This window comes from Vanellus vanellus (assembly GCF_965231255.1).
Source record: "Vanellus vanellus genome assembly, chromosome: 1".
Classification (NCBI taxonomy): domain Eukaryota; kingdom Metazoa; phylum Chordata; class Aves; order Charadriiformes; family Charadriidae; genus Vanellus; species Vanellus vanellus.
In genome coordinates this window covers 154,651,999-154,679,849 of record NC_138905.1, presented here as the reverse complement: position 1 = coordinate 154,679,849, position 27,851 = coordinate 154,651,999, and the positions used below count along the sequence as shown (strand labels likewise).

Sequence of the window (27,851 nt, the reverse complement as noted above, 5' to 3'; positions counted from 1 at the left end):
AAAAAGAAAAAGAAAAAGAAAAAGAAAAAGAAAAAGAGAAAAGGGGAAAAAAGGGAAAAAAGGAAAGAGGAAAAGGGAAAAGGGAAAAAGCTAAAGCAGTTGTAACTGTTTTCTTCCTGGGGTTTTTGTGGTGCTCAGTCTTGTGAAACACATCACAGCCTGACTTCTGACCTATTACAACTGCTTGAAGACCTCAGCCAAAAATTCTGATACTGATACAGCAACATATAATCTGTTCAATCTAAAAATAAAGAATGATGCTTAGAAAATAGTGTAAGATTAATTTATTTACAAATATTTCAGCCAGTTATATTTAAAAAAAAACGTTTGTTCTGAAGACTGAAGAATGATAGAAGTGTAATTCAGAAATTTTAGGCACACTCATGTTTTGCTGTTCCTTGGGGGTATTTTTAGTGTTGGCTTTTCCTTTTCTGGAAGCTTCTAATGTAACAATACCTTGCACCACAGTGCTGATGCAGGGATCAGTGATTCATTAAAAGCTAATCCGTGAGACATTAGGTTTACAAGTGTCACAGACACATTAGATTTGAGAACAAGGAGGAACAGCAGTGGTGAAAGGATTGTCAAATATACAGAGAATATCCCCATAAGTGGGTACTACCATTAGTTTTGCAGGAAAGCATTAGTTCTGAAAATTAATTTTGTATGTGTAATTACTGGTCACAGCTGTTTAGGAAGTGGTATTATAGCAAGTTAGACTGAAGTCAACCAAAAGAGGTTTTATTTATTTTTTTCCATTTGAGATTATCTCACTGGCTTAAGCAGCACTCTTTATACTCAGAAATCCCTACATCTGTAAAAAAAAAAAAAAACAAACACAAAGACCACAAATATCTAATCAGTCTTGAATAATCCAGCTACCTTTGCTTGCACACAATCTACATACAGCCTTTCAGACTAACTCCCGGCTAATTCCTTCGCTACGAACATCAGTCAGTTATCTACAGGGTTTGATATAGTCTTTAAAGAAAGAGAAAATGGCAGAAGCCGCTTTACTTTTCCTCCGTGGATAGTCGGTAAAGATTCTCGCCCAAGTACTCGAGCCTCTCCCGTTGTTCCAGGTCCTGGTACAAGCCTTTGGGGACGTAGCTCAGGCCGTAAACCAAACCATACAGGCAGCCGGCGATAGACCCAGTAGCCGCGCTTTCTCCTGCAGGTTTAAGCACAATTGCCATGGCCTCTTAGAGTCACCTTCGCATACACAACCAAAAACCGTGCTGCACAGGGGAGGAAATATTGCGCTGTTGCCAGAGCGTGGTGGGGGCATGTTGGGTCAGTCCCGAAGGCTCTCACCACCCCATGTCCTGTCCCTGGTGGTGCCAGGAGAGGGTGCCGAGGGGAGAGAGCAATGCCAAGGCAAGGATGCTTATTTTGTTTGGGGAAAATCCACTCCAACACAACAGCTCTTGCAAGCAGCTAGCCACCACTAGGAGTGAAGAGTAGTTGCGGGAGTCCCTGCTTACATGGGTGAACATCCTGGACTGGAGAGTGTAGCTTCCTTCCTAACAGCACAGCATGGCATTGCACATGCTTTAAAACATCTAGCCATGGTGAATGACAGTGATGCTCCATGCGATGCCTGCAGGTTTGTAGGGCTCTGCAGCAAAAGGGGCCGTGAGATCTCTTGGTTTCAGTATGTGCAGATAAAAGGTTGCATTGCCAAAGGCACTAGAGACCCCACCTGGAGTACTGTGTCCAGCTCTGGGGCCCTCAGCACAGGAAAGACAAGGACCCGTTGGAGCAGGTCCAGGGGAGGGCCACAAAAATGATCAGAGGGCTGGAACACCTCTCCTCTGAGGACAGGCTGAGAGAGTTGGAGTTGTTCAGCCTGGAGAAGAGAAGGCTCTGGGGAGACCTTGTGGCAGCCTTTCAGTACTTAAAGGGGGCCTACAGGAAAGATGGAGGCAAACTTCTTAGCAGGACCTGTTATAACAGGACAAGGGGTTACGGTTTTAAACTAAAAAAAGGGACAATTTAGACTAGATATAAGGAAGAAATGTTTTATGATGAGTGTGATGAAACACCGGAACAGGTTGCCCAGGGAGGTGGTGGATGCCCCATCCCTGGAAACTTTCAGGGTCAGGTTGGATGGGGCTCTGAGCAACCTGATCTAGTTGAAGATGTCCCTGCTCCTTGCAGTGGGGTTGGCCTAGATGGTCTTTAAAGGGCCCTTCCAACCCAAACTGTTCTATGATTCTGCAATTCTATGATTTTTGGGGGGGGAAGATGCCAGCCCTTTGCTAAGTCATGTCGGATTTACTTCTCATGCACCTCTCAAAACTGTGAGACTCGGAGCAATGTTTGAAAAGCAGTGTGAACGGCTTGTGTGGCAGCCGCTGCCGCGAGAAGTGGATTCAGGGTGTAAAACCAGGGGTGCAGGTATAACGGGCAGCATGGCAGATTGGCTAACAGTGGCAGCGGACAGCCAGGAGGGCTCTCTCCAACCCCTGGGGACGGGAGCCGCGGGGGCCCTCACCTCCGTGGAACATGGAGCGGTTGCAGAGCTCTGTCCAGTCCCCGCCGCAGCCCAGCAGGGCGTCGTAGGCGATCATGGGGGCGTCGTGGCCTCGTCTGCCCCCTCGGCCTTCGGAGCTCCACCTCCGGTATGTCTGCGGGAGAGACAGTGGCGTCAGGGTCGGGCACTGGAAACGGGGATGTGGGGATGTGCCAGGGTGGCTTTTTCCCTGCTGGATGAGCTGGCACAGTGGCAGCTGCCACAGCCCAGCTTATAGCCAGGGGCAGGTATAAGCCCGCACCCCAGCTTAACGCACCAAGTTCTCAGCAGGCCAAGCGCTTGGCTTGATTCAAGCAAGCCAAGAATGCCAAAAAGTAGACCAAGATAGATCCCAAGTTCACACCTCAGAAATTCCTTATTATTTAAAAAATCAGGGTGGGTAAGGACTGACTTTGTCAGTCCTCTTCCTGCCTCTTGGAAATATTCTCAACTCCCCTTGTCACACTTTTGCAAACGTTCCACTAAGCCAAGTTTTACATGGGGGGTGAAAAAGTTCTGTTTCAGTAATTTCCTTAGGGGCTCAATTTCAGACTACATAAATTCAAGCCCCCTTCTCTGACTTTTCCTTGACAAACCCTTTCTCTCCCCTTCCACAAGCATTTATTGAACAAGAGGGAAAATAATTTGCAAATGTGAGAAACATTTCTTCCCCAGGAGAAGAAAGAAGAAAATACCTCCAAAGCCTACAGCCAGGTTTGCAAAGGAAAATCAGATTTTCTCTAGAGGAGGTACCTCCAGAACTCATTTTTGCCTGCTCCAAATTCTCAAATGATGTCAACACTGACAAATTTATAGTAAAAAAAAAAAAACAACCAACCAAACAAAAAACTTTCATTTAAAGGAAATGGGCAGCTTTATTCCCTGAAGTTAAAGCTCCATAATGGTAAGTTGAATTATTGCTGCTTGGCTGGCCCTTGGCTTCTGCAACATGTATGGAGGGTTTACATTTCTATCTATTCACTTTCACCTCAGCCATTGCATACTTGGTTGTGGTTTACCTGCATATAAATCAAACAAGGCAGAGTTGGACTACAGCTTCAATCTGCTGTTTGCTTTTTATTTTGCAAATTAGAGAGCGTATTTACGTCTTTATGCTGTCCACAGAGACATGCAAACTTTCCAGCCTTATTGCTGCCATTTGGGTGCTGGTGGAGCAGGAGTGACACAGGTGTAATGCTACCAAAGGCAAGAGGACTAAGCGTGGAGGTGCCGTTCTGGGTGCACAGGCAGGCGGCTCAAGTGCCACTCCAGGTAGCCCTTAAGAGCAGTGATGCTCTGCATACATCTGATGTCATCTCACCTCGCTGAAACAACTTCACACTAGGGATTGCTGTCCTCGGGACCGAGCCTGGGGGGCACCTAACTGCAGCAAGGCAGCATTTAGCAAACATTTCAAAAGTGCCACCTGCCTTCGACTCCTGTGCCTTCGTGCAGCCCTGCGATGTGGCACCAGCCCAGTTTCCCTCGGGCAGGTGAGGAGCAGCAGCACTGAGCGCGTGGAAGGAGGTTTCAACACGCACTCCCTCCTGCTGAAGGCACTGAGCTGCTGCCAAGCCCCGGAGGTAATTCACACTTCCCCTCCTTGCTGTAAACCCCTGCAGTCAGTAATTACAGCTGCCTCCCAGTTCCTCACCCTCCAGGAGTTGTCCCGCTGCTGGCTAACACTCACTTTCCATCCTTTTTTTTTCCCTTTCTGGGTCCTTTCACGGTGTTGGTTTAAGGAACTCCACCTTAAGGGGATGAGATCCTCAGAGTCTAATTGGCCTGGATGACTTTGGTTTGGTTCCTCTCTCACTTTGTCACACGTGTCATGTCCAGGCCAGGAAGGTGAGCAGGGCGAGTGATTTGTTTGCAGAAGCCAGGCTGATCCCAAGTGCAGTGCAGTTTCTGCCTATTCTCTGTGTACCTAATGTGTTCCAAATGTGTATCACTGAAAAATTATTTATCCTACATCTGCCCATCTTGTATTTATACATTCAAGAAGGGGTAATTTGTCTTTTATCCCCACATTTCTAGTTATCCCCAAATTTAAGCTGTACACCTGCTTATACAGATTATGGTCTTTGCTGCTTAGCATTTCAAGGTGTAATTTTTTTGAGAGAGGGAAATTGCCTTTGCAACATGCTCAGATCAATCCGAGCCACATTTGAGGGCTTCACTTTCACACCTCCCACAGCTGGCATGTGTCTGCAGAAAGGTGTTCCTGGTCGAGCAGGAACATGCATACATCTGTTGGCAAGAGTGGTGGCAGATATCGGTGCTTTATTAATTGCCTGTAGAAAGGCAATCGGCTATACTTCCAGACACAAGTGGCCAGTTAGTTTGGAGGGAGTGCAAAGGAAAGCGCTCCGGGGAAAAGGCAGGCAAAAAGGTTACCTTCTCCTCATTTATTCTTTCCATGGCTCTAGGCACGCTCAGCTCATAAACAAATTAAGTCTCTCAACATCTGTCAGGCTGTGATCTCTGGCTGGTGGTGGGGTTTGAGGGTCAAGTAAAACATTTTTCCTTCTTGTGCATCAGAATAAATAGCTCAATAGGACAAACTAGTTGGTCTTGGGCAATGAAAGTAAATTTTGTTTCTGCATTAGGAATTCATGCAGTCCTCTCTTGAAATGATCATGCGGAAATACTGTTGAGTTTGATCTCTCCTAAAGCTCTGCTAAGACTCCTGTAGAACTGGAAGGAACAAAAAACTAGTAACAAGTTCATGGCACTGATTTAATAAAATAAAACTGGAAGGAAATCTATTCTTTATGTTTAGAGTGAGCAATTTCTTATTATCCACAGTCAATCTAAATTCCATTGGCACCTTTCACTGTGTAGATGAGCACCTAAAAATATACAAAGTGACTTCTTAGAATAGAACTGTGCTTCAATAGTCTGGAAAAAAGGACTGATTTATGGGAAAAGGTGACAAGAACCACATACTTATTGCTTGGCTGCTAAGTGGAGAGCTTTGAAAGGTGCCAGCGCGTATCAGAAAGCTGTAAACACCAGGGAAGAAGACACATTATTTCTCTTGAGTTAATAAGATATAATCAGAAGTCATGAGGCAAAGGAAAGATCGTGTATGCTATACTGCACTGCAGCAATCCCAGGACCAGTGGCAACTCCTTTTTTATGCTAACACATACCCGAGCCAAGGGTGGAAGGTGTTTTTTCTTTCTTGAAATTTTAGAAAAAAACTAAAGACTTCCTGATTGCTCTGGCACTGGAAACAGTTGAAAAATACCAGTGTGTCTCTTTGAAAATACACCTCTTGGTTCAGAGCCTTTCTGAGCACTTTCTGAAGCTGCAGTTACCTTTTCTCTCTCCTCTGCATCGTAGTTGTCCGGGAAGACAGGTTTATTCTGATTTTCCTCATTGATTTCTCTCTCCTCCAAATAAAACTGCCACTTGGCTTCGAAGTAAAACCAGTGCTCCTGATATTCTGAACGCAAAACAAATTAATGATGTAGCATTTCATCTCGACAACATTTTCAGTTCTACTTAAATAAGTTTTCAAGAAAACGAAAGTATTTATTGACCTGAAAAACTGGGTATTTTACAGTAACATACATTCAACAGTCATATTTACTAAGTATGCATTTTAATATGAAGTGAGACATCTAACTGGAAACAGAAGATGTGAAAGAAAGAAGAAAGTATTTTCAGTCTTATGCTATTTTTATGGTATATTAAAATTACATTAAGATACATCAAAATGAGATTTTTAGAGAACTTACTGAGGCACACTCCAAGGAAAAGATAAGAGTCAACAAAAAGAAAGAAAAAAATCAATTCTGTGCCAATTTTTATGTTCTTTCACTCTGATTAAAGACTATCCAAATATGCTTGCATGTCCTAAATACAAATTGCTTTCTTCCTCAGTTACCAATTTTTATTAACCTAATTTCTCCAGCATTTGTGTTCTGTTCTTGCAGTATTTCTGTGTGATTTTTCAGGAAAAGGCAGATCACAGAATCACAGAATGGTCAGGGTTGGAAGGGACCTCTGGAGATCATCTAGTCCAGCACCCCTGCCAGAGCAGGGTCACCTACAGCAGGTTGCACAGGACGGCGTCCAGACAGGTTTTGAATGTCTCCAGAGTGGGAGACTCCACCACCTCTCTGGGCAGCCTGTTCCAGTGCTCTGCCACCCTCAGAGTAAAGAAGTTCCTCCTCATGTTAAGATGGAACTTACTATGCTCAAGTTTGTGCCCTTTACCTCTTGTTCTATCACAGGGCACCAGTGAAAAAAGACTGTTCCCATCTTCCTGGCACCCTCCCTTCAAGTATTTATAAGTGTTGATAAGATCCCCCCTCAGTCTTCTTTTCTCCAGACTAAAAAGACCCAAGTGCCTCAGCCTTTCCTCATAAGAAAAATGCTCCAGTGCCCTAATCAGGTCTTTCAGATAGGAAAGACTAACATTTCCATTTGCTTATAATACATATCAAATGTAGTAAAAGGGATAAATAACACACACATCTGCTATCTGTGTCCATACAAATGATCCTTTTTTTAAGTACCACAGGTCTGTCTCCTTTTTCTGTGACTTTTGGAAGAGCATCTCTAATCATGTTTAACTTTGCGCCTGTGAATATTCTTACTAAATTCAGTTTATTTTCAAGCCAATTCTCTTGATCAACTTTTTTATAAAGGCGCATAAGGCACGCTGACCTGTTAAGCACACACACACGCACCTGTCTGCAGAATCGAGGCCTGAGTGAAACCCGGCCTGGGAAGCTGATGGGCTAGGGAATTAGAAATCAGGGAGATGGGAAGGACCTCTAAATATGCCAAGGCTAAATAGAAATTCAGTTTGGGACCATTGGCATATGGTTTAAAATAAAATTAAGCATGCTGCTTTTCCCCTGTCCCACTTGGTCAGTCAGTTGTGTGCTGCAAGTGGCTGAGGAGCATGCACACAACCAAACTATTTTTCCGAAGGTCCTAAACTGATTTTGCTTCTTTGCCTGAAGTGACATACAGGTGACCCTCTTTGGCAATTAAGATTTTTAAAGTGGTTCAACTCCATGTAAAAAAAGTCCAAGCTGCCTTGTAGGACCTGATACTTTCACAAGGTTGCTGGTTCCCCAGCCCCAGACAGGGATGGGCCTTGCGCCATATGGCTCTGTATGCCTGGGAATGCCCAACTGTTTTTTTCGTAAGTCCATGCCCCAGTTTCACCTGATTACAAGGAAGCCATTCATTAAAAGCCTAAAAAAAGGGGGGCTGTTTAGAAAAACAGAGTGAAAGTGCAATCACAGCCATCAGTCCCAGGAGACCATCTTGGGAAAAAAAAAAATCACACAAAGAAAATGTTATTGGTTGAAGTAAACTACCAACAGCCTGGTTACACCACCTGGTTGCAAGACTTCTTTTAAAAATGCAGGTGACCCAACAGGTTTCTTTCTTTGTGGATTTTTTTTCCTATTTCCCCCATGACTATAAAACAAAAATGCCTCAAAAATGAATGTTTTCTATGTAGCACATCAACAAGCAAAGAAGAGTGATTATTCCAAAGCACAGGCTCAGAAACAAAGGGATCAAGAAGTTGCAGGAGATTTTGGTTGCGTGGATGACCTGTAGCATGGTCAGAAACCCCACGCCACCAGCCCTAGCAAGTCTCTGCCCCATCCCTTGAGCCCAGCCTGAGATGACGGTCACATTCAGGTCCATGGGACTACATGGCAAGTAATCGCAACTGAATATCAGAGAGGGCTGCTGAGTCGAGCCCTCTGCAACTGAACACTGTGTTTGTTATCCACAGGGGATAACGCAGCTAAAAAAGAGTTTTCTAAAACTGGAGGACCCTGTTTGGCAGGATTTCTTTGCAGTGCATCTCACCAGCCAAGGAGCTTAACTTTAATGCAGGAGACTTTTCCCGCTACCAAAATAGGACGAAGCTCAACAATACAGGCACTAGCTGGAGAGCGTGCCTCAGGAGTCCAACGCGCATACCCCCACGCCGAGGGGTCCTGCTGGGGTGGAGTGACAGGGACCTGCTGCAAAGCCATTCAGAGAGGAGCTCGCTCACACTAATCCTGCACCTGCTCCTCATAGGTCTCGGCTAAAAAAATCCTGGTGCGCAATGAGGCGCGGATGAAAATGCAGCGTCTTTCAGGAAGGCTCCCTGGTGCTCCTCTCAGATTTTAAAGCAGCAGCTTTCCTCCCCAGGTAAAGCTTCATTGTTGAGTGCTTTTGAGCAAAGATTTCCACTTAATTCAATCTTTCTCAACAGCCGCCCTTGAGGTTGACAGAAAAACCTCTTTCCTCAATGCTTTAATGTAATGATACTTGTGGGTCCATGGCAGGTCTCACCGTTACAAACGCGTCACTCACTGGCAAGAGGGGACTAAAATACCTTTGCCCTGAAGATCACATATGTTAGTAAAATAGCAATATCAAGTTCAGTAGTTGTGTTACACTCAATTGTTTTAAAACAAGGATACAACAGGTTGTATCTTAAATATTTGTTCAGAAAAGCAACAATCAAATATGAATTTGTGGTTGAAACCTAAGTTTTGGTCAGGGCGCATCTGCAAGTGAGCTTTTCCTGGAGAAATGAGGAATATCAGTAGGTTTTCTTATGAAAAATATCGGACTGTGCTAATTGATGTAATAATTCATATCTCAGCAGTCAGTTTGCCTAGTAACCTGCTGAATAGCATTTCCTCCCTCCCCCCTGCCCAGCAATCTTTGAAGACTTTCTAAAAATAAAACTGTGCAGTAGGGCATTATCATTGCTATTTCTCTTTGTATTTTTGCCACCAATATACCAGGCACCTAGTGGATGGTAGAAGGCGGTGGCACCCCCTGTGCAGAGCTACAGTTTGAGCAGAGAGAGCAGGAGGACAGAGAGTGGAGGTGGGAACGGGGGGGAAGCAGCAAAAATGGGGAGCCTGGGGAGTGACATTTCTCCAGTGTCTTTCTAGCTGAACATACATTTAAGAAAAAAACTCTTTTGACTCAGACACATTACCTGCCATGTGGCGAATGGTCTTCTTGCAGTATTCTTCAGCCATCGGCACAACCTTCATCATGTCTCTCCCCCACTGCACAAGGGGTTTCCCTTGTATTGCATACGCCACAAAGAGAGCTGTGCATAGGGACCCTAGAAAGCCTGGAATTCATAGATAACCATGATTACCAATGCGCGGTCTGTGCTCTTACCATCCTTGTTATGACCTTCGTAAAATCGTTAGTGGAATGCCTCATTGCGTTTGGGTAGATTAACGAATGCACGTAACCTACCTCTGCCTGCTTGCAGGCTGGCTCACGGCCTGTTGAGATTCTTGGCTGATGTGTGGTGCCCGTTGGTTTACAACTTATTTTACATAGAAGGGAGCTTCTGTTCTCAGTGGTGTAACATGACAGAAATTGAGGTAGGGGTCAAAAATAAACATCATCCTCTAATGTGATACTGAAAATCTTCTAATTGAAGTCACATGAAATAATTGACTTGTGCAAAGTGATTCGATTACAAGCTGTATCTCCTTGCTTACAGAGTCATCCTGCTCAAGGGCTGTGGTTGTTAGACCTAACACTAGTCTTGGCTCATTTTACTCTAAGGGGACAAGTCCATGTCTTACTTGGACAATTGCTTCTTTCCTCTAAGGGGACAAGCCCATGTCCCCTTAGAGGAAAGAAACAATTGTCCAAGTAGGACATGCTGTCTCCCTGCCTAGCTAGGTCTTCCACTTTGGATACAAATATAATTAAGATGAACTTTCTGTAATGGGCACTCAGCACAGCAGCGCTTCCATGACGTCAGAAGCCGAGGGGCTCATTTCTCATATTTGCTTGTGCTCTTGGCATTCTGTCAAAGGCAACAAAACCAACCCAGTGCAACATGCAAAAGAAGGTTAAGAAAACAACTCAGTCATTCAAATAAACCCCAGGTGAGCAAAGTATTGATGCGTGTGCTTCTCTCGGTGCATGGGTCCAAAAGCATTCACTCATGCATAGAGGTAAGCATGAACTTTGTGTGCTTTGCTGAAGGTAAAACCAAATAATTTTAGGAGGCTACAGGTCCAGAAGAGAGGATTACTCATTCTCTCTGCCATAAGACCTGCAATACTGGGTCAGGCCAAAGGCATGTCTAACCCAGGATCGAATAGATGCTTTCAGAAAGAATAAAAAAACAGCTCAAAGGGTCTCACTCAGATAGACGGCATCTACTGCCATAAAGATCCTTGAGTGTCATATTCAGCGTGATGGTGGCAGCAGAGGGTTTAGAGGGTGAAGCAAAGGGCTAGCAGAGGGCAGCAGGTGATGAAGAGGGTGATAGAGACTGGGACATGCCCAGAAGGTTTTCGGGGGGCTTGGCAGTCTCTTGTTGCCCACTCCCCAGGTAGTCCCCTCCCCCTGCTGCTACTGCCCTTCTCCTGGCAGCCCTCACGTAGCCTCCTGCCCCTCACTGGGGAAGAAAGCGAGCCCCAGCAGAGGCTTCTGACTCTGCTAATTAATGCCAGTACAGACTGAGCCTAATTGGTTTGGCTGCTCTGCTCTCCAGAGCTTCTGGACTAGCTTAGGGGCAATTTTAATTACACAGCTTGATTGCTTTTAACAGCAGCAGCTCTTCTCGGCCGCTTGCCGGATCCCTTTTGAACCCAGGCCTATCTGCGGACTTTGCAGCTGCCTGTAGCAGCGAGGTCTGCAGCTTAACTATGCACGACACGGGGAAGTACTTCCTTTGTCTGTTTCTTTCAGTCCTGACCAACATGCCAATTGGGTTTCCCCTATCTTTGAGTTATGACAGTCACAACTGACATTTCCCTGGCACCTTTCAGGATGGTAATGAGGTCCGTGGTGGCCCTTCCACCCCACTCCCCCCTGCCTCCCCACCATGCCACTTGTCTCTTTTCCCAGTTGAAAACTCCTTCTGGGTGTAATTTCTCCTTGTACGGAAAGCGTTTGATGACTTGGATGCTCCTTGCTGCCATTTTCTGGCTCTAGTAAATTCTTTCTGAGGTGGGAGACCCAGAACTGCAAGCAGTCTTGCTGCTGCTAATGCATCATGGACTTTATATATTGGCTTAATGATATTTTCTGCTTTGCTTTGAATTCTTTTCCTCTAAGTTTATTCCATCCTGTTGGCTTTTCTGACTGCTTCAAAGCACTGAGCATGTTGAACATGTCACCATTCATTATGGTTTTATTTATTGCTGTTTAAGGCAGGCAGAATGAATACACGGTTACATAGCATAAAATTATCAGAATGACAGACCTGAATATTCAAAACATTAAATCTACTTATTTATGTGTTGTTTAGAGACTGTTTCAGATTGTGCCCTAAAATATGTAGAGTCAGGTTTTTTTTGGCTTTCTACCTTTAGCTACAGTGACAGGATATGATAAAACCTGTCAAGAGAAAAATGTTATTATCCCCTGAACCATAAACTTGCATGATAACAGCGAGTCATCTAGATGGACACAAATCCTAAAATTCGATCAGGGCAAGTGACATGAATATACTTTGGACAAGGAGGGTTGCGTTTAGTTGTTGGGATTTTAGGAGGGAAAACTCCTATGCCTGAAGCTGTTGTTTAATATACAAGCAAATATGTAAGCTCATATAAGTAATATATACATGTATATACTATCCAAGCAAAATTCAAACCTAGGCCTCGGAGTCTGCAAAGCAGAAGCAGTTCTAGACGTCATGCTAAGGGACATGGTTTAGCGGTGGTTTTGGCAGTGTTAGGTTGATGGTTGGTCTCAATGATCTTAAACGTCCCTTCCAACCCAGACAATTCTATGATTCTATGGTAGTTTAACCAGGTGAATCCACAAGAGCCGTGTTAAGTCCCCGCAGAAGTGAAAAGCAGCATTAGGGACCTCAGCACACCGATAGGTCAGCAGACATTACCTGTGGGATGGTTATGAGTCATTCGTCCGCACTCAATGCTCACTTCAATAAGTGACTCCAGCCTTTCCGGCTTCCAGTATCGCATCCCTAAACACATGGCTTTGGTTGACGCTCCAAATCCGGAACCTAAAGTAAAAAGATAATGCAAGCATTTAAAAGGAGACTAATGATAGAAAAATATGTTGATAAAGTGTGAAACAAGCACATTTTATTAATTCAACTTATGTGTGGGAACTCCTCAGGGAGTGGGAAATAAGCACGCAAAGCGAGTTACGAGTTTTGAAAGTTTCTTGCGAGGAATTTTGCTTCTACGCATTCTGGTTTTACAGGTATATCCCAATACCCTCAAGTGCTATGAAGAGTATAGCAGGTTCAGAAAGCAGTGTGCTCTCCTGTTCACAGCACTTGTCTGATTCACACTCTCATGCCACCTTTACTCATTCTTGGCTGACACCGCTGTTCTGCTTGCTCCAGATGCCAGCACTAGAAACAGAAGTTTGAGAAACAAATACACTTTTACTACGCTCTTATTTTAGTAGTCTTCATGCTGAAAGCACATGATTAAAACACTTTATATGAGTATCACAGTTGATTTTACAATTTTAATGCACGTTTCATCCTAGAGATCCCCACTGGTAGTTCACAAAATAGTTTCTTTCACGTACAAAAATAACGTGTCCAAAAAGAAACTCAAGGCTACAGAGCCAAATCCTCCAAATTTAGGCAATGTCAGAACCGAGGTTTCCCGTGCGACCTGAAGTTCGTGCTTGTGTGTGCACACATGATGGTACAGCCTGCACTTACTGGGCTTGGTCTTGGGAACTTCTGCCTCGTGAAGCACAGAGTTTATTTATTGAATAGCTAATTCAGTATTTCTTTTAATCCTCAGCACTGAGTGCACGATCCCTGGTGTTCAACTTTTAAACACTTCATTGAATGGAGAGTTAAATTTACTAATGAGTTTCTCTGCAGTACTTATCACAGTAATATCAGGGTCCCACAGAACTTTTAATGAGCTTATCTTCACAAGGCACCAGTGAGGTGATTATCTCCTCCTTGCAGCTGGTGAGCCAATGCCCAAAAAAGCATTAACTCATTGCAGGCACCCACCCTGAGATGGGTAGGGTTCGATTTTTCAAAGTGCTTGGCATTTTTCAGCACTGTCTTTGCTCAATCACACGTCCCAGTGACCTTGGGTATAGCTGAGAGCAATCAGCATTTCTCTATCCTGGAAGATAAGGGGTATATTTATGCCACCTATTTTTAGCCTCTGTGGAACCTGCATTACAAGCACAGTCTCCCTGTCTTTCCCAGATAGGCAGCGTGGAGAACGGCTGTATCTCCATAAGCCAGTACGGTGGTGTAGTAGGAGCAATTCATTGGCCAGAGTGAATTGAAGCAGCAGCTGCCAAGGAGCCAGGGTCAGGGCTTTTAGACACTTATCTTGAGAAGAGCCCTCAGCTGCTCCCCTAGGCTGTGCCCGCTGTGGGTGCAGAGCACCAGGAGCTCTCTTGGAGCACTGCTTGTTGTTGTGTCATCCCAAGATGCTCCAGCTCGGGTGTCCTAAGATGATGAGTGTGATCAAAGTGTGGTAGCGGAGATGGCAGGAAGATTTACTTCAAGCCAAACTAACATAAGCCACTCATTGGCATGTCCAAGTGCAGTACAGACCAGTTAGGATCTGAATTTCAAGAGAAGAGCTCTTTCTCTCCACGGAGAGCAGCTATCCTGAGTGAGCACCTTGGTTAGGTGATCTAACTAGGTTAGCTGAAGACATTTCTTCCCCTCCTCTGAGGAGTCTAACGTGCAAATTTTACATGCAATATCTCTTCCCCAAAAAGGCCAAACACCTGATAAATGTGACATGAAAGGGTTTGCAAAATACTATTTTATTCCTTGCAAGCTCAGAGCTTGCTTCCTCATCCCTTGCTCACCTTCTTGATCACAGCGAAAGGGGCCCTCTCTAGAACACCTTTGGCCACTGCTCCTTGTGAAAAGTCTGGATGCTTGTTCTGCAAATGGTGTGTTTGCTCCTGTACCTCACGTATACTGCAGTTGTAGTGCCTGGTTATTAAGGAGCCAGGAGCAGATAAAACTGTCTGCCTATCCCACAAATCACATAGAATCCACAAGGAAAATTCAGGAAAGAAATACCATCTTCCAGCGCACCAGTCAGTTTAACTGGGAGAACATATCTTCTCGTGCTTGCGAGACCAAACTCTTCACTAAACCACCTGATGCCATAGAGCATCAGATGAGAGGTCTTTGCTATGCAGCCCTTGTTCCTCCAAAGGACACAATCCATGCTGGTTATCCAAGAGGGAAGGGAGTTGTGCTACACAGAGCTGCTAATTGCACAACATCTCTTAGTATATCCAAAGTGGAGGATTCACTACAGTAATCTTACTGCTGGTTTGAAGGAGCTTAACTTTGCAACTTCATTGTGTTCCTCCAGTCTAGAAAGTTATATTAAAACCTTCTGCAGAATTAGACAAGCAAAATCCATAACAAAAAGTTCCATCACATGGAGTAACGTTAAGCCTAGATGGCGTTTCAGGTGATCAGTGTCTGTTAACTCCCATGTCTCAGTATCTATCCTTTGAATCAATGAAGTAAGGAACAGCAAGACTAGTCCAAGCAGCAAGTGAGACGTGTAAGAACATAAGGGCTGTCCTCCACAATCAGACAAAAGGTCAACCTAACATATCATGTCTGACAGTGGCCAGTGGAGAGGATACTTAAGAAAAAGAAAGGTACAATGATGCTACCCCTTTGTACTAACTAAGCTGCTGACAATTTGTCACCCCGATCCAGGAGGTAGCTGGCTATTTGCCTTTCTTCTTAATAACCCTTGAAGGATTTTCCCTTGGTGAATTTGCCCAGCCCTTTTTTGAACTCACATGAACTGTAGCATCTGCAGATTGCAACTGGAAAATAGTTGTGCCTCTAAAATAGGTGTGTGAAGAAGTCCTTCCTTTTGCTTGATTTGAACTCATGACCTGCCATATTCATTTGAAGTCCCTAGTTCCTGTGCTGGAGGAGGCAGTGAGTTTTCTCTGTCCTTATTCATGTTCTCCAAGCTATCTATGACTTTACAGTTCTCTAGCGTATTGTCTCAGACATCACACTTATGGAAGCAGCTTTTTACTAATCCAACCATCCTTCTTCATATCCTTCCTAGTCCTCTTATATCCTTTTGAGGGGAGAGAACAACAAGATTATACACAGTAATCAAGAAACAGCAGCTATGGATTTATACAGTGGTGCAAACACGTTTTGGGTTTTGCTCTCTGTTCCTTTCCCAGTCGTTTCTAATAGTCAATTTGCTCCCTGGCTCTTACTGAGCACTGAAGTGACATTCTTCTAGAACTTCTATAGCTCCACCATCCCTTCACTCAATGGTAAATGAGTCAGCAACTACAACTATGCATATAAAATTAGGATTTCCTCCCGATCCCCCTCTGTGTATGACTTCATTTGTCTGCATCTTTTGGTTCTGCTACTCTTCCACAACTCTTTCACAACTCTGCATCACACTACTTTTGACTTTGTTGACCCAATATACATTTGCATTTCCAAATAGTTTGTGGACATGTTGAACAACAGAGGTCCAACACAGGTACCTCCTTCTCTATGGAGAAGACAGACTGCAATCTCCTTTTCTTTATTTACTGTCTATTAATGAGTTGTCTATCCTCAGGAGAACCTCTCTATCATCCTGTAGCAACTTAGTGCCTCATCTCTTGGTGCCTTTCGTGAGGGACCTTGTTGAGTGTCTTTGGGAAATCCTAACAGACTATCTTCACAGTATCTCCTTTTTCTTCCCATTTCTTGGCTACTTCATGAGTTTTCTGATACATTTCTGCAGTGTGACTCCTCTTCACAAAAGCTGTGCTGACAGTTTCTTATTACACAATTTTCATTCATGCATGACATTGTTCTCTGTTAGTATGTAATACCTCAGTGTGCTTTTCTTCACTCTATGTACATAGAATAGTAAAGATCAGCTTAATGGCTGCTATCCCTGAAGAGGATGTGTCTTTTGTGACTACAGACAGTTCTGCATGAGAAGTTAGAGCCTGGCCCCTTCCTCTCCTGTCCCTCTGTTGCTTATCCTTCATTTTTGCTCCTCAACTTTCTGCATTTAACTCATACTTTTTCCTCATGGTCCTTTAGCTATGCCACCAGCAAAAAGGCACTGTTCTCAAGTGCTACTAGAAAGCCCTGCAGCTGCCCCAGTAGCTTCAAATAAAGACCTGCTTGGCTGCTATAGCCTCAGCCTGAAATATTTATGATAAAGGTAGAGCCAAGCTGCTATTTGACTGGACTTTAGCAGTGGCTTTGAAGGCACATCTCTGCCTCAAGGAGTACCAACTTACTCAGATTTTGGTTTCAGCTCTCAAATGTCAGAGATTCTCATCTGAACAATTTGAGTTTTTAGCAGTGGAACAAAACGTTTTTACTGTGTCTCAGAAACAGCGGACTCATCTGCATCAAAATTTTAAAAAAATAGTGACAGAGGCAAACACTCAACATCGAAAATTTGAGCCTTGAGCTTATCAATGTCATAAATTGGAAATGAGCTTTCAAAATGGGAGGTGTTAGACAGCCTTGGGCAGGTCTTCTTGTGGTCACAAGAATCTCACCAGCCTTTAATATAATTAAGGTACGTCTGCAATGAGTGTGGCAAAGAGACACACAGGGCATTTTGACTTAGGAACTCAGTGTGCTGACTATACCCACGTGAATTTGAGCAGAGGAGCTTCATGTAAGCAATGAGAAATTACCTAAGCTACGATTTCACTGGTCCATGAAGGCTTGCTAGAAGTGAGACAAGATAAAATGACCACAGGAAAACAGCATTTTGGTTCCAGCCCCTCCAAGATATCACCTGACTGCTAGGCATTCAGCGCCCACGGAATGTTTTTGCCTTGAGAAGAAATTTGTGAAAATTCAATAAAAAATTTAATTATGTCCATAGCAGTGTCAGGTGCCACAGTAGGCTGAACATCTCTACCCCAGGTCACTGGTTCTTCTGCTCTCATGGTGAAAAAAAGGCTTCTTGAGATGTTCAGGATGATATTTGTCAGACCAGATGGAGAAGGAAGGTTTTAGCTGCCAGGTCTCCAGGCAGGAATTAATTTTAGGTCATCCTAGCCCTGAGGATCCCAAGAGCAAATAGTTCATCATGGAAAGCTGGGGAAGAGGAAGGCTAAAAGAAGAGATGCGGCTCCATCACAGTAATGGACTGGGAACAGCTGTGATCCACTGGTGGAAGTGTCGCGAGCTGCTCAGGGCCACTGTCAGCTCCCACAATTATTTTGACCGAATTTTACTCACTGTCGATCAGAAAACGTATGACAAGTGCCAAAGGGGCACTCTCTCAGATGTGCTTGGCTAATAGCAGGGGGAGCTGAATAAACAGGGAGGGGATCCTTTCCCCCCCCTCAGCAGCTGTTGTGAGGAGCGGGGGCCGAGTGAGGGATGCTTTTTGTGTCAGAGAGAACTGACTGCAAAGACCCAGAAATAGCCATGGCACTGTGCCACCGGGTCTTTGCCACGACGTTGCATCAATATGCGATGCTGTTGAGCGGTGCCGCTACGTACGGCAGCGGTAGAGCATCGCACCGACACAGCGCAACCTCTGTGTGAGCTGCCATTGTCCTGTGGCTGCTCAGGTCTACCTCCTCCTCTGACGATGATGTGGTGTCTCTACAGTCTTCAAAGATTAATTGCACTGTATGGGTATATTGCACTGCATGGGTATATGTGCGTGCACATAGCTGTATGCACGCTATTTAACTTGAAGCAGAAATTCAATTCATCATAAAAGGAAATTATCATAAAGAGAAAGAAAGAGAAAGGGGAACGAGGATAAGAATATGAGGGATTATCAGTAAAGCAGTCAAAGTTGTTAGCAGGGCTTCCACCTGGAGGCAAGTCTCTGCTTTCTCTGCTCTATGCACCAACACATTGGTGCATAGAGCGTTTCACAGGCTCGGCTTTTTGTTTCAGATCTGCCATCGCTAAAAAGATCCAAGACTACAAACATTTAAATGAAAAATGGCAGAAAATATTTCTTAAAATAACCATCAAACTCAAGGACAAAGATCTGGACGCCGAGGCACAGAGCCAAGAACAAAGTCTCTTTAAATAGATGTTAAAGAGGGAAGGGTTCATTTACGAGAGGACATAGTGCCCTACAGCAGGAATTCCTGGCAGACCTCTTGCCATCCTCAGGCAAACATGGAAACGTTTCAGGGGTAGTAGCCTTTGATGTCAGAGGGGAAAGGAAACAATTTCCATATAGCCACAAACACTGAAAGCATGCATCATTCAAGCCAGGACCTATAAATGGAAAGCGGTACCTCACCCTTTTCATTGAACGGTGTGTGCCAAGCGAGAAGGTAGTTGTCTGGTTTTAATTCCCTGCAGCCTTCGATGGTAGCAGGGTCCGGCCGTCTCCCCGAGAGCTTGTCGATAGCATCCACGTAGCGTTTTACCAGCTCCCGGTACAGGTCTTCTAAACACCAGTAATCTGCTCAGAGGAGGGAAGAGAAGGTTGTTATGTGAAGGCAGGAGAGCAAGAGAGCACTGAAAAGAAACAGCCAAGCTCACCGTGCATTTAAGATATGCTCTTATTTCCACTTCCAATACACCGTGTCGTGTTTCTGGTGCCACTGTCAACACATTTCTACACACCGTGGGAGCGGGCTGGAGGGAGAACAGCCTTGCCTCTCTCTTCTCATCTTTTCCTGTATTACTTTCCACTTTCAATTCCTTTAATCGGAAAGATGAAGGCATTCAGCTCATCAACAGTAGCTGCTCAGGGGCTTTATTTACGCTCCACGGTGTGAAGTATTTACAGAGGTGTCTAACTGTAAGGTGAGTGTGTTGCCGCCATGGGGCTGGGTGTGCGCACGAAGCCAGCTGTGCCTGGCTCAGCCCCGGCATTTGCAGACACGAATCCAATTTAAAAATGAAAGCCTTTTTTTTTTTTTAAAATCACCACTGAATTATTTTAAAGAGGTATGCATGATTAAACACAAAAGCAAATTAGTGATATTATTTTTATGCTGTATTTTATATTTATTTTTTCTAAAATTTGTAGGTCTTTCATGCAGGGATACCTATATCTTATGTCAGTACAGTAACCAGACCAGCGAGCTTTCATAAAAATTATTATAAAGATGAGTAAGAGTAGTAAAACCCTACAGTCTACAGTAATTCCAGCAACAATTTCTTTCTGGAATAAGTTCACTAATAATAACTGTTTATTGATAATTTTTACCAAAGCCTACAGTCTTGCCTGAGGAGGACCCTTCCACCTGTTAAATATATACTGTTTCTTCAGTGTAGCTGCTTCTCTCGGCTGCCGTTGTGTGTCGCTGGGCTTGAAGAGCCCTGTCCTCGGCTCTTGCCGAGGAGAAGCTTCCACTGGTGTCTGTTACAGTTGTGTAATCAGTGGGAACTGAGGAGGCTGTTGGGATTTGTCCATTTATATCTTTTCTATGTACTTAGAGAAACCCCATTTAATACTTGGTTTGACGCATAGATTGAATAACACAGGAGGGGGAGTTCTTCTAAAAATATCCTCATTTTGTCGAAGATGGTGATTTCTTGACATCCACAGAAGAGGTTTAATTTAAGAGAAAGTTTGGAGCCCTGTAAACCACAGCTGCTTGAAAGTGTCGGTTATGCAGACAGGTGAATAAAGGGGATGCAGTGTAAGGCCCAGATTCTCCTCCTTTCACATAAAAAAATACCCCGTCCATTATGCTGGCCATCCCACATACAATCCCAGAGGAACAAGATACTTTCAAGCTGCCACCTCTTTCCACATTTAGGAATCAGGTGTCAGTTTATCTGGATAGGAGCCAGGAGCAGGATTTACTGCCCAGCAGCTTCTGCAGAAGCCTTGTCCCGAGAGCCAGAGTCCCGGCGGTCCAACATCCGCCGGCTGCCCGAGCCCATCACCCTACCAACACCTGGAGCCAGGCTGCCGTCTCAGCCGTCAAGTCAATAGGACAGGTTCTTTATTTAGAAATTAACCCTTTTTTTTTATTATTAAACCTATGTTTAAGTCAGAAAGAAAAAGGCTTTCCTTGCTGCAGGGATAGTTCCTCGGCTTTTCATAGAATCAGAGTGGTTTAGGGTGGAGGGGACCTTGAAGATCATTGAGTTCCAACCCCCCTGCCATGGACAGGGACACCTCCAACTAGACCAGGTTGCCCAAGGCCACATCCAGCCTGGCCTTGAACACCTCCAGAGATGGGGCATCCACAGTTTCTCTGGGCAATCTGTTCCAGTGCCTCACCATCCTTAAAGTGAAAAATTTTCTTCCTAATATTTAATCTGAACCTGTCCTCTTCCAGATTAAATTCATTCCCCCTCGTCCTATCACTACATGCCCTAGTAAAAAGTCCTTCCCCAGCTCTCCTGTAGGCCCCTTTAGGTACTGGAAGGCCACAATAAGGTCTCCCCGGAGCCTTCTCTTCTCCAGGCTGAACAACCCCAACTCTCTCAGACTTTTGATGATGCTGTTTTCATTCCTCCCTTATGGGACAGATTCCTACTGGAAGTAGATGTTTCATTTATACTTCATTGTGGGATCAAACTTTCAGTCTGTGCACATGGCGGATTTGGGGACTACAAGCTCAGTCTGCAGCAGTGTCCACAGCCCCTCCCGCTGCTTCTGGCCATGGCCCTCCTGGCACATCCGCCATGCAGCCAGCGAAACACTGGCCAAAATCACCTCCCCGGGTGAGAACTGCCTTTGTCTGTAACACAAAGCTCCACCTCATGCTTGGCTGCTGCTGCAGCCTCAGGCTGAGCCCTCCCGAGGGCAGTGCCCAGCGATGCGACCTCATGGTGATCCTAAGCCCTGGGCATGTCCATCCCAGGCTGCAAACATCCTGCATGTACCTGGAGGTGTGCACACAGGGGATGCTGCCGCCAGCTGGCTAAACAGGACATGCGGGGAATGGGGCAGTGAGGGACAGGAATATTTTTATTGCTTATTTCCCCTCCTTTTTTCTTGTTGTTTTTTTTTTTGGGGGGGGGGGGGGGAGGCTGGTAAAGTTCCGAGCATCCAATATGTTCTTTAAAGTCTCAGACACTGGTGGTGAGGGGTCCCCACCACACGGGGAAGGCAGGTCCCTGGGGGTGGTGGCAGCTGCCTTCAGCCTCACGGACCCACCTTCACCTTTAGCTTCACTCTGTTGACTTGGGTGATTTTGCACGTGGGCTGGGCCGTGATCAACTCCAGTGGTTTTTGGGGTTCCCTTTGCCAGGAGGAGACACCGCTGTGGGCAGGAGTGGTCCTGTTCCCCTTGTGGGCAGCAGAGAGGACTTGCTTTCCCCCGTTCACCAGTGTTAACTATGAAATGACAACTTTTTATTAAAATTCCACACGCCAGCTTGTTGCTTTCTCACCAGCCCATAAAAGCACCTTTTTAAAAAGCTTGTCTGATCGGGCCAAAGAAATGAGAGTGTGGGATAAACACAGCTGATGTGAGTTATAGCTGAGACTTTTTTTTTTCTTTAGAGCCACACTGCTCCTGCTATATTTAAGAAATAAGATTTATTATTTTACTATTAGTCTAACTGGCTTGATTGCCCAGAAGTTCTGGTTCTAGAGAGTTCAATAAGCAAGAAACATAGGAAACGTATTTAATCATAGCCTATATTCAGAAATATGTTAGTCATCTTTTTTCTGGATAGGCTGACATCTTGCCCGTATCTTTAGTGTATTAGCTACCCCTTAAACCATTGGTTAGCTAATAGCCAAGCATGAAGTGTCCAACACACTCTTCAACTGATCTCTACGTACTAAATTTAGAGCAGATTGGAAGCAAGCAGATAAAGCGGTGAAACAGAAGCACAAGGGAAATTTCATTGACGTGAAGCTCCATTGTGAGCTTCTGCTACTGTTAGTTATCCAGTGCCCCGCATGTTGAGAAAAATCAGGGATGTTTTTACAGATTCGTTCCGAAGAGGCAAAATATTGCTGAATGGTCACTGTCTTCTGGTCTACTTTTAACGATGATCTTGACAGTCTCAGAAAGCTCTACTCCAGTGGGTAGGGTGTCGATATAAATATCATCGCACCTTACAAAAGATTATTCCTACCTCCAGAGAAACCAAATGTTCTTTTTCAAACTATTGTGATTTTCGAAGACATAGATTAATAACTTCCACTAATCTGAAAGGCTTTATTATAAACATAGCATGTTGGAACATTTTTTGGACTAAAGACACAGAGCTTTCCTTAAAAAGCAAATTGTTCCGTTTCTGGCCTTGCAGGTGCAACCCTTTGCCCGAGGGGCAGCAAAGGGGAGAGAGTCTGAAAGACAGGATTTTAGCCTGAAAGAGGTATTAATGTGACTCTACTCCAGCCTGGAATTCCAAACATAAACATGTTCAAAATGCGCTTAGAAGAGCTCTTATCTTTTACAGAAGAATTTCTAGTGGCTATATTATTCCCTGATGTGTTCCAGTGTGCAGATAATCTACTTAGCAATTATTTTTGTTATGCTGGACATACAGTATTTTAGTCTTTAAGCTTCAACCAACTGTATAAACCGAGTGAAAATAGAGGGAGAGCCCCTCCACGCTCAAGAAATCAAAACTCCCCAATTTGTGCGACGGTCGCAAGATTATGCTCATGGAGGAGACAAGCCAATGCACATTATCATTCACCTAAGTGGCATTTCTGACACACTTTCTCACGACGCCCCCAGCCCTCAGGCTTATTCTAAGAAACGTAGCAGCTCGGCAGTTTTGTTCCTTTCCAGACTGCATTTGCCAGTCCCGCCATACCTACCTGTGATGACAGCCTCCGCCGTAGCCATGTGCATGAGCGTGTTGTCACTTACTGGCCACTTGTCGGGAGAGAGCACCAGGTTCTCAAGCCCTCCAATTTCCTTCAGCTCCTGCTGGATTTTTGCACCTAAGGCATTGTTTTCCCGGGAGAAATTGCGATAACCGAGAGCATCCCCTACCCCAGCCAGCACAAGTGCAGCCTTAAATTTATCCATCCCTGGGACAACTTCCGCTTTCCTTTTGTCTGAGACCACCACCGAATCTTGATTTTCCTTTGTTCCTTTGCCTTCGGCTCAGCTCCTCCGACACTTTATATCAGCCATTGTGTCACACCGAGAGCGCTCTCTATAAGGCAAGGACTTCCTTTTCTGGCTCTGCAGATGCCATCTCTGGTCCGGGACCCGACGGAGAGGAAATATTTCATCACCCAGGGATTTTGCAGGGGCTTTGTTCAATGAAACCGCAAGAGCGGACCCGCAAAGTGAAGTGCAAACCCCTCGTTTCTGCAACCCAGCATAAAGCAAGCCAGGGAATCCTTTGCCCTCCCCAGCGTAAGTAACTCTACACCCAGAAAAACAGATGTCTCCACTGGGGTGTTTATTTATTTAATAACTTGCAAATTAATATATTTTCCTGCCCTTTTTCTGATACGCTGGACTCAGCCTCCCCTTCAGGCACCAGTCAGAAGGAAAGCCTATGATAAAAGGAGTTTCCAAACTCCGTAAATGCTTAGAATGAGGGGTTAGGCAGTAACAAATCTAGTCAAATGCAGACGACTTCTCCCATTTCTAATTACACCCTATGGCCATATTTTGTTAACAGCTTTCTTGCTCTGTTCCACCTATTACAAGAATCTTTTGCTAATTCCCTGCACCTCTGGATAAGCACTGAGCAAAACACCAACTTCAATCCCACACTTCTTACTCCCTGGCAAAGAGTCACTTTTTCCCAAGGCTAAGCTCAGGTACAGCCCACATTTGGACTCTGGAAGGAAACTATTTTGAAAGATGTATTTAAATGGCATCCTGTGAGTCTGAGGCAGTTCAGGCATGGAGAAATCTCACGTAGTAAGAACTGAGCTTTATTAATACCATCCTTTCAAACTTGATACTAGTGCAACTATGTGCTTCGTTCTGCTATTGAAGGTTTTTTTCTGTGCTTCTGCCACGCAGTGCAAGAAGGGGCTCTGTAGTCTGGCAGCCTTTTAAACACGTTTTGCCCACAAACATATCTCTGTGTAGGCTGAACATCTTCCTTCCGGGGGTCTGCTGAGACTGACTCGGATCACGGTTCCGAGCCACCATCCATGCTGTCCTAAAGACTCACAAATTACTACTAAACAGAAAGCTTTCATTGGCTTGACTGTAATTTCGATAAAGGATACTTGGGGAAAGATCTTTATTCTTCTTTGATCTTTTTCAGAAAGCAATACTCATTGCAATGTGGATGGAAAAGGCCAGCAGCGTAAAGGATGCATCCTCCTGTCACCCAGAACAGTAAGCAGTTAATCATGGCCTGAGTTATTGACACGTGTAGAAATATCACTGTACTTCACAAGAAGCCTTAATGCCGTTTCAGAACAGATAAGCATCGCCACCCCTATTCGACATTGTAAGAAATAAGATGTCAAAGTGGTGAAAGCGGCCTCTGTTAGTACACTCTTGTTTTAAAGATTAGGACTTGGGTAACAGAAGCGCTGAGTATTAAGAAGAGGACACTGAGAGTGTGTCTTCATTGCTAGGTAGGAACAACTCCAAACTAAAAAAGCACACGAAAAAGGGGAATTATGGCTGAGGATACCAGGGGCACTATACAGGGATCAGAGGAGATGCGAGGCCGAGCATTCTATAACGGGGCCATGGCCAGCCTGTTCTGGAGATGTCTCACCATGAGCAGTGAGGATGCCAGCCCTTCCTTCTGCCCTGCACGGCCGTGGGAATAGGCACCACTGCCCGCAACTGGGGCATTTAAGCAACATAGAGATAATCCTAATCACCTCTGCAACTGTCAGTTACCCCAGGTTCTGCGTGTCTGAAAATGAACACTCGGAAAAAAAACTAAGGCCAAGGCAGCTTACAAAAGCCACACGAGGCAGAAGCACCAATGCCGATGTCTCCGTTAGAGGTCCATGCACCCTTCTGCAGCACCCACCTCTTCTCTAGTCCCACAGAGCATTACAATTTGGAAGCACGTGGGAAGTGGAACTTGCAAAGCAAGGACGGGAGAAATCACCTGCTGAGGCACCACAAGGCCCATAAGGGCCTCATCAGATGGAAGGTTCCTGCCTGAAAATGGGCAAAGCTATTCTTAGTTTTCCATTTATCTCTTCCTTCTGAATGTGGCTGGCAGTTGCACTGCCCTTTTGCCTCCCGTGGACTTCACCCTGTTGCATGCACACTTGGCTGCTCGTAACACAGCCCAAATTAGGAGTAAAACCTTTGGCTCTAGAAATAAGGCTATAATGAAAACCCAGAGAAGATTTCAGTGAAGTTCTATTTTTCAACTCCGCAAAGCAGAATATGCAACGAAGAATTATCTTCCATTTAATGTGTTAATTGCACATGATCTTTTCATGTGGTACTTTCAGACACTATGAGACACTTCAGAGTTAGGTTAGGCACACTAATATCTGATACCTGTACTCCCCACAAAGGAGACAATTATTTGTAAAATATCACGCTTGCATATCTTAAACACAGCCAAAATACAACTCTGTTAAGATGCGTAATTATTCACTTACACGTATGTACAATAGGAAAAAAAATAAAGTCGAGCTGGCAAAGAGTGTTTGATAAATGTTCAATCAGATAAAAATGCAGCTTTGGTGACCTCTCATTAGCGTACATACGACTGCTTTCAGAGGGGGAGAATCCAGAAAAAAAGGAATGGGAAGGCAGGACAGAGAAAAGACTTCTTTGTGTTGGTGGCAACACATTGTTGTTTCAGGTCAACTGCATTTGAAACCCTTTATGAGAACACGAAAGCCCCTTCAGCAAGCAGGACTCCACTTGCCTCCTCCACCTGAGATGATGCAAATCAATGATCTCCACCGCCCAGGAGAGGGCTCTGGGGCTATACAGGCACTGTTGTCTTTTATGAATAAATGAACCAGCGAAGGGAGCATGGGCTGAGACTGCTCTGTCAACACAAGCCTTCAGCTTTTTAAGTTAAAAGAAGACTTTTAAGTACTTCACCTGTGAGTGAGTGATGCTCCTGCCATTCAAAGACACTCATCAGAGAAACGCTCTTGATTCCCAGTTCACCCACCCAAAGGATGCAGAGCCATATCCTAGAAAAGTAGGTCTGATACCAGATGGGTGTCAGACTTGTGTCACAGCTGCATCTTTGCAACTACTGAAGTGAAGGGTTTCACTTTGGCAACAGGATCATTCCTTTAGGAATGATACTAATTATAGAAGACATTCATTGAGATCCAGGAAAAAACAGATTGCTTTTACTCAATTCTTTAGTAGTGGGGGTGAATAATTTTCATACCACTGTACACCACTGCCTGAAAGGAAAAATATTCCTTTAACACAACAGCATGGACTTTATTCTTTACCCTACTGACAGAAAGCCTACGTCGTGACATGAAGCCTATAGAATTTGCCTAAGAAATAGAGTATTGCACTGTTTGTAAAAGAGGCACAAGAAAAAGCACATGGGAATTTATCAAGTACAAGTACCAACAAGAGGAAGTATCCCACTAATTATACTCAATAAAAATTTGAATGCACTTAAGGTTCCCCAGGCCTTCCTCATTAAAAGGTGAACATTGCATCACTTGTCTGAAACACGGAAATTTTCTGCATGTGGTTGAAGAGGCAGCCGCAATGGCAGACCCCTCTGTCAATTTTGTAACAAAAAAGCCCATTTTAGAGGTGCGTCATCCTTACCTAATTCTACCCAGCATACTGTATATAATGCAAAGATCAGAAAACATGTTTTGTTGAATATTTTTTTAAAAAAAGTTCTCATGGCTGCAAAACATTACCCTTTTTCCCTTTCAGAAGGGCTGTGTCTTTTGGTGTGCCAGATGCTGGTTGGCATCAGCTGAGGGAAGCTACTGGTGCTGACACTTGAAAGGAAAAGAGGTTGCCACAGTTCAAGTATCAGCATCAGCAGTTTTGCTGTTACAGGAGAAGGAGGACAGACTCGTGTGACACCATAGCAGCCAGTGGTTGGTGAAACAACCTGCTTACAGGACAGGGACAAGGAGTTCTACTGCTGCACCTGCTCACCCACTGGGATACTCGGATGTTCTTGTGCTCACTAGGGAACCACTTGAACCACCAGTCTGGTTGACTGTAGTATCACAGAGGCTGGAGAGGGATGCCAGTTGGGAGAGTAACACAGAATAACTATTTATTCTGGTTCAAACTTTCTAATGACAGTTGAATACATACCTCTGAAGGTCTTTGCACAGACTTCTAGCGTGCTGCTTCCCCTACAGAGTTCAGAGACCAGGACCGAGCAAGACTTTCCCTGCAATTACACCTCTCATGGCCAGTACAAACTAATGGCACAAATTGCAGGAGGTTTGGTCACCAGCAGGTATATGTAGTGGATGCAGCACTGTGGCTAAACACAGCCAGCTTCTTAAAAGCCTAAAGGTGGCACAGATGAGCAAATCAGACA

The 27,851-nt window shown here is 44.6% G+C and overlaps 1 protein-coding gene across 1 annotated transcript; it reads right to left on the bottom strand.

Annotated features, from left to right (window-relative positions):
- Nucleotides 1-814: 814 nt before the first annotated feature.
- On the bottom strand, nt 815-23,481 carry ADPRHL1 (ADP-ribosylhydrolase like 1). The gene is made up of 7 exons (XM_082492621.1): nt 23,215-23,481; nt 18,763-18,927; nt 12,390-12,515; nt 9,501-9,641; nt 5,839-5,966; nt 2,498-2,630; nt 815-1,171 (listed from the first exon to the last, which is right to left on the bottom strand). Exons 1-7 carry the CDS (start codon nt 23,426-23,428, stop codon nt 1,014-1,016), a joined length of 1,065 nt encoding a protein of 354 aa, XP_082348747.1. The 5' UTR covers nt 23,429-23,481; the 3' UTR covers nt 815-1,013.
- Nucleotides 23,482-27,851: the final 4,370 nt, after the last annotated feature.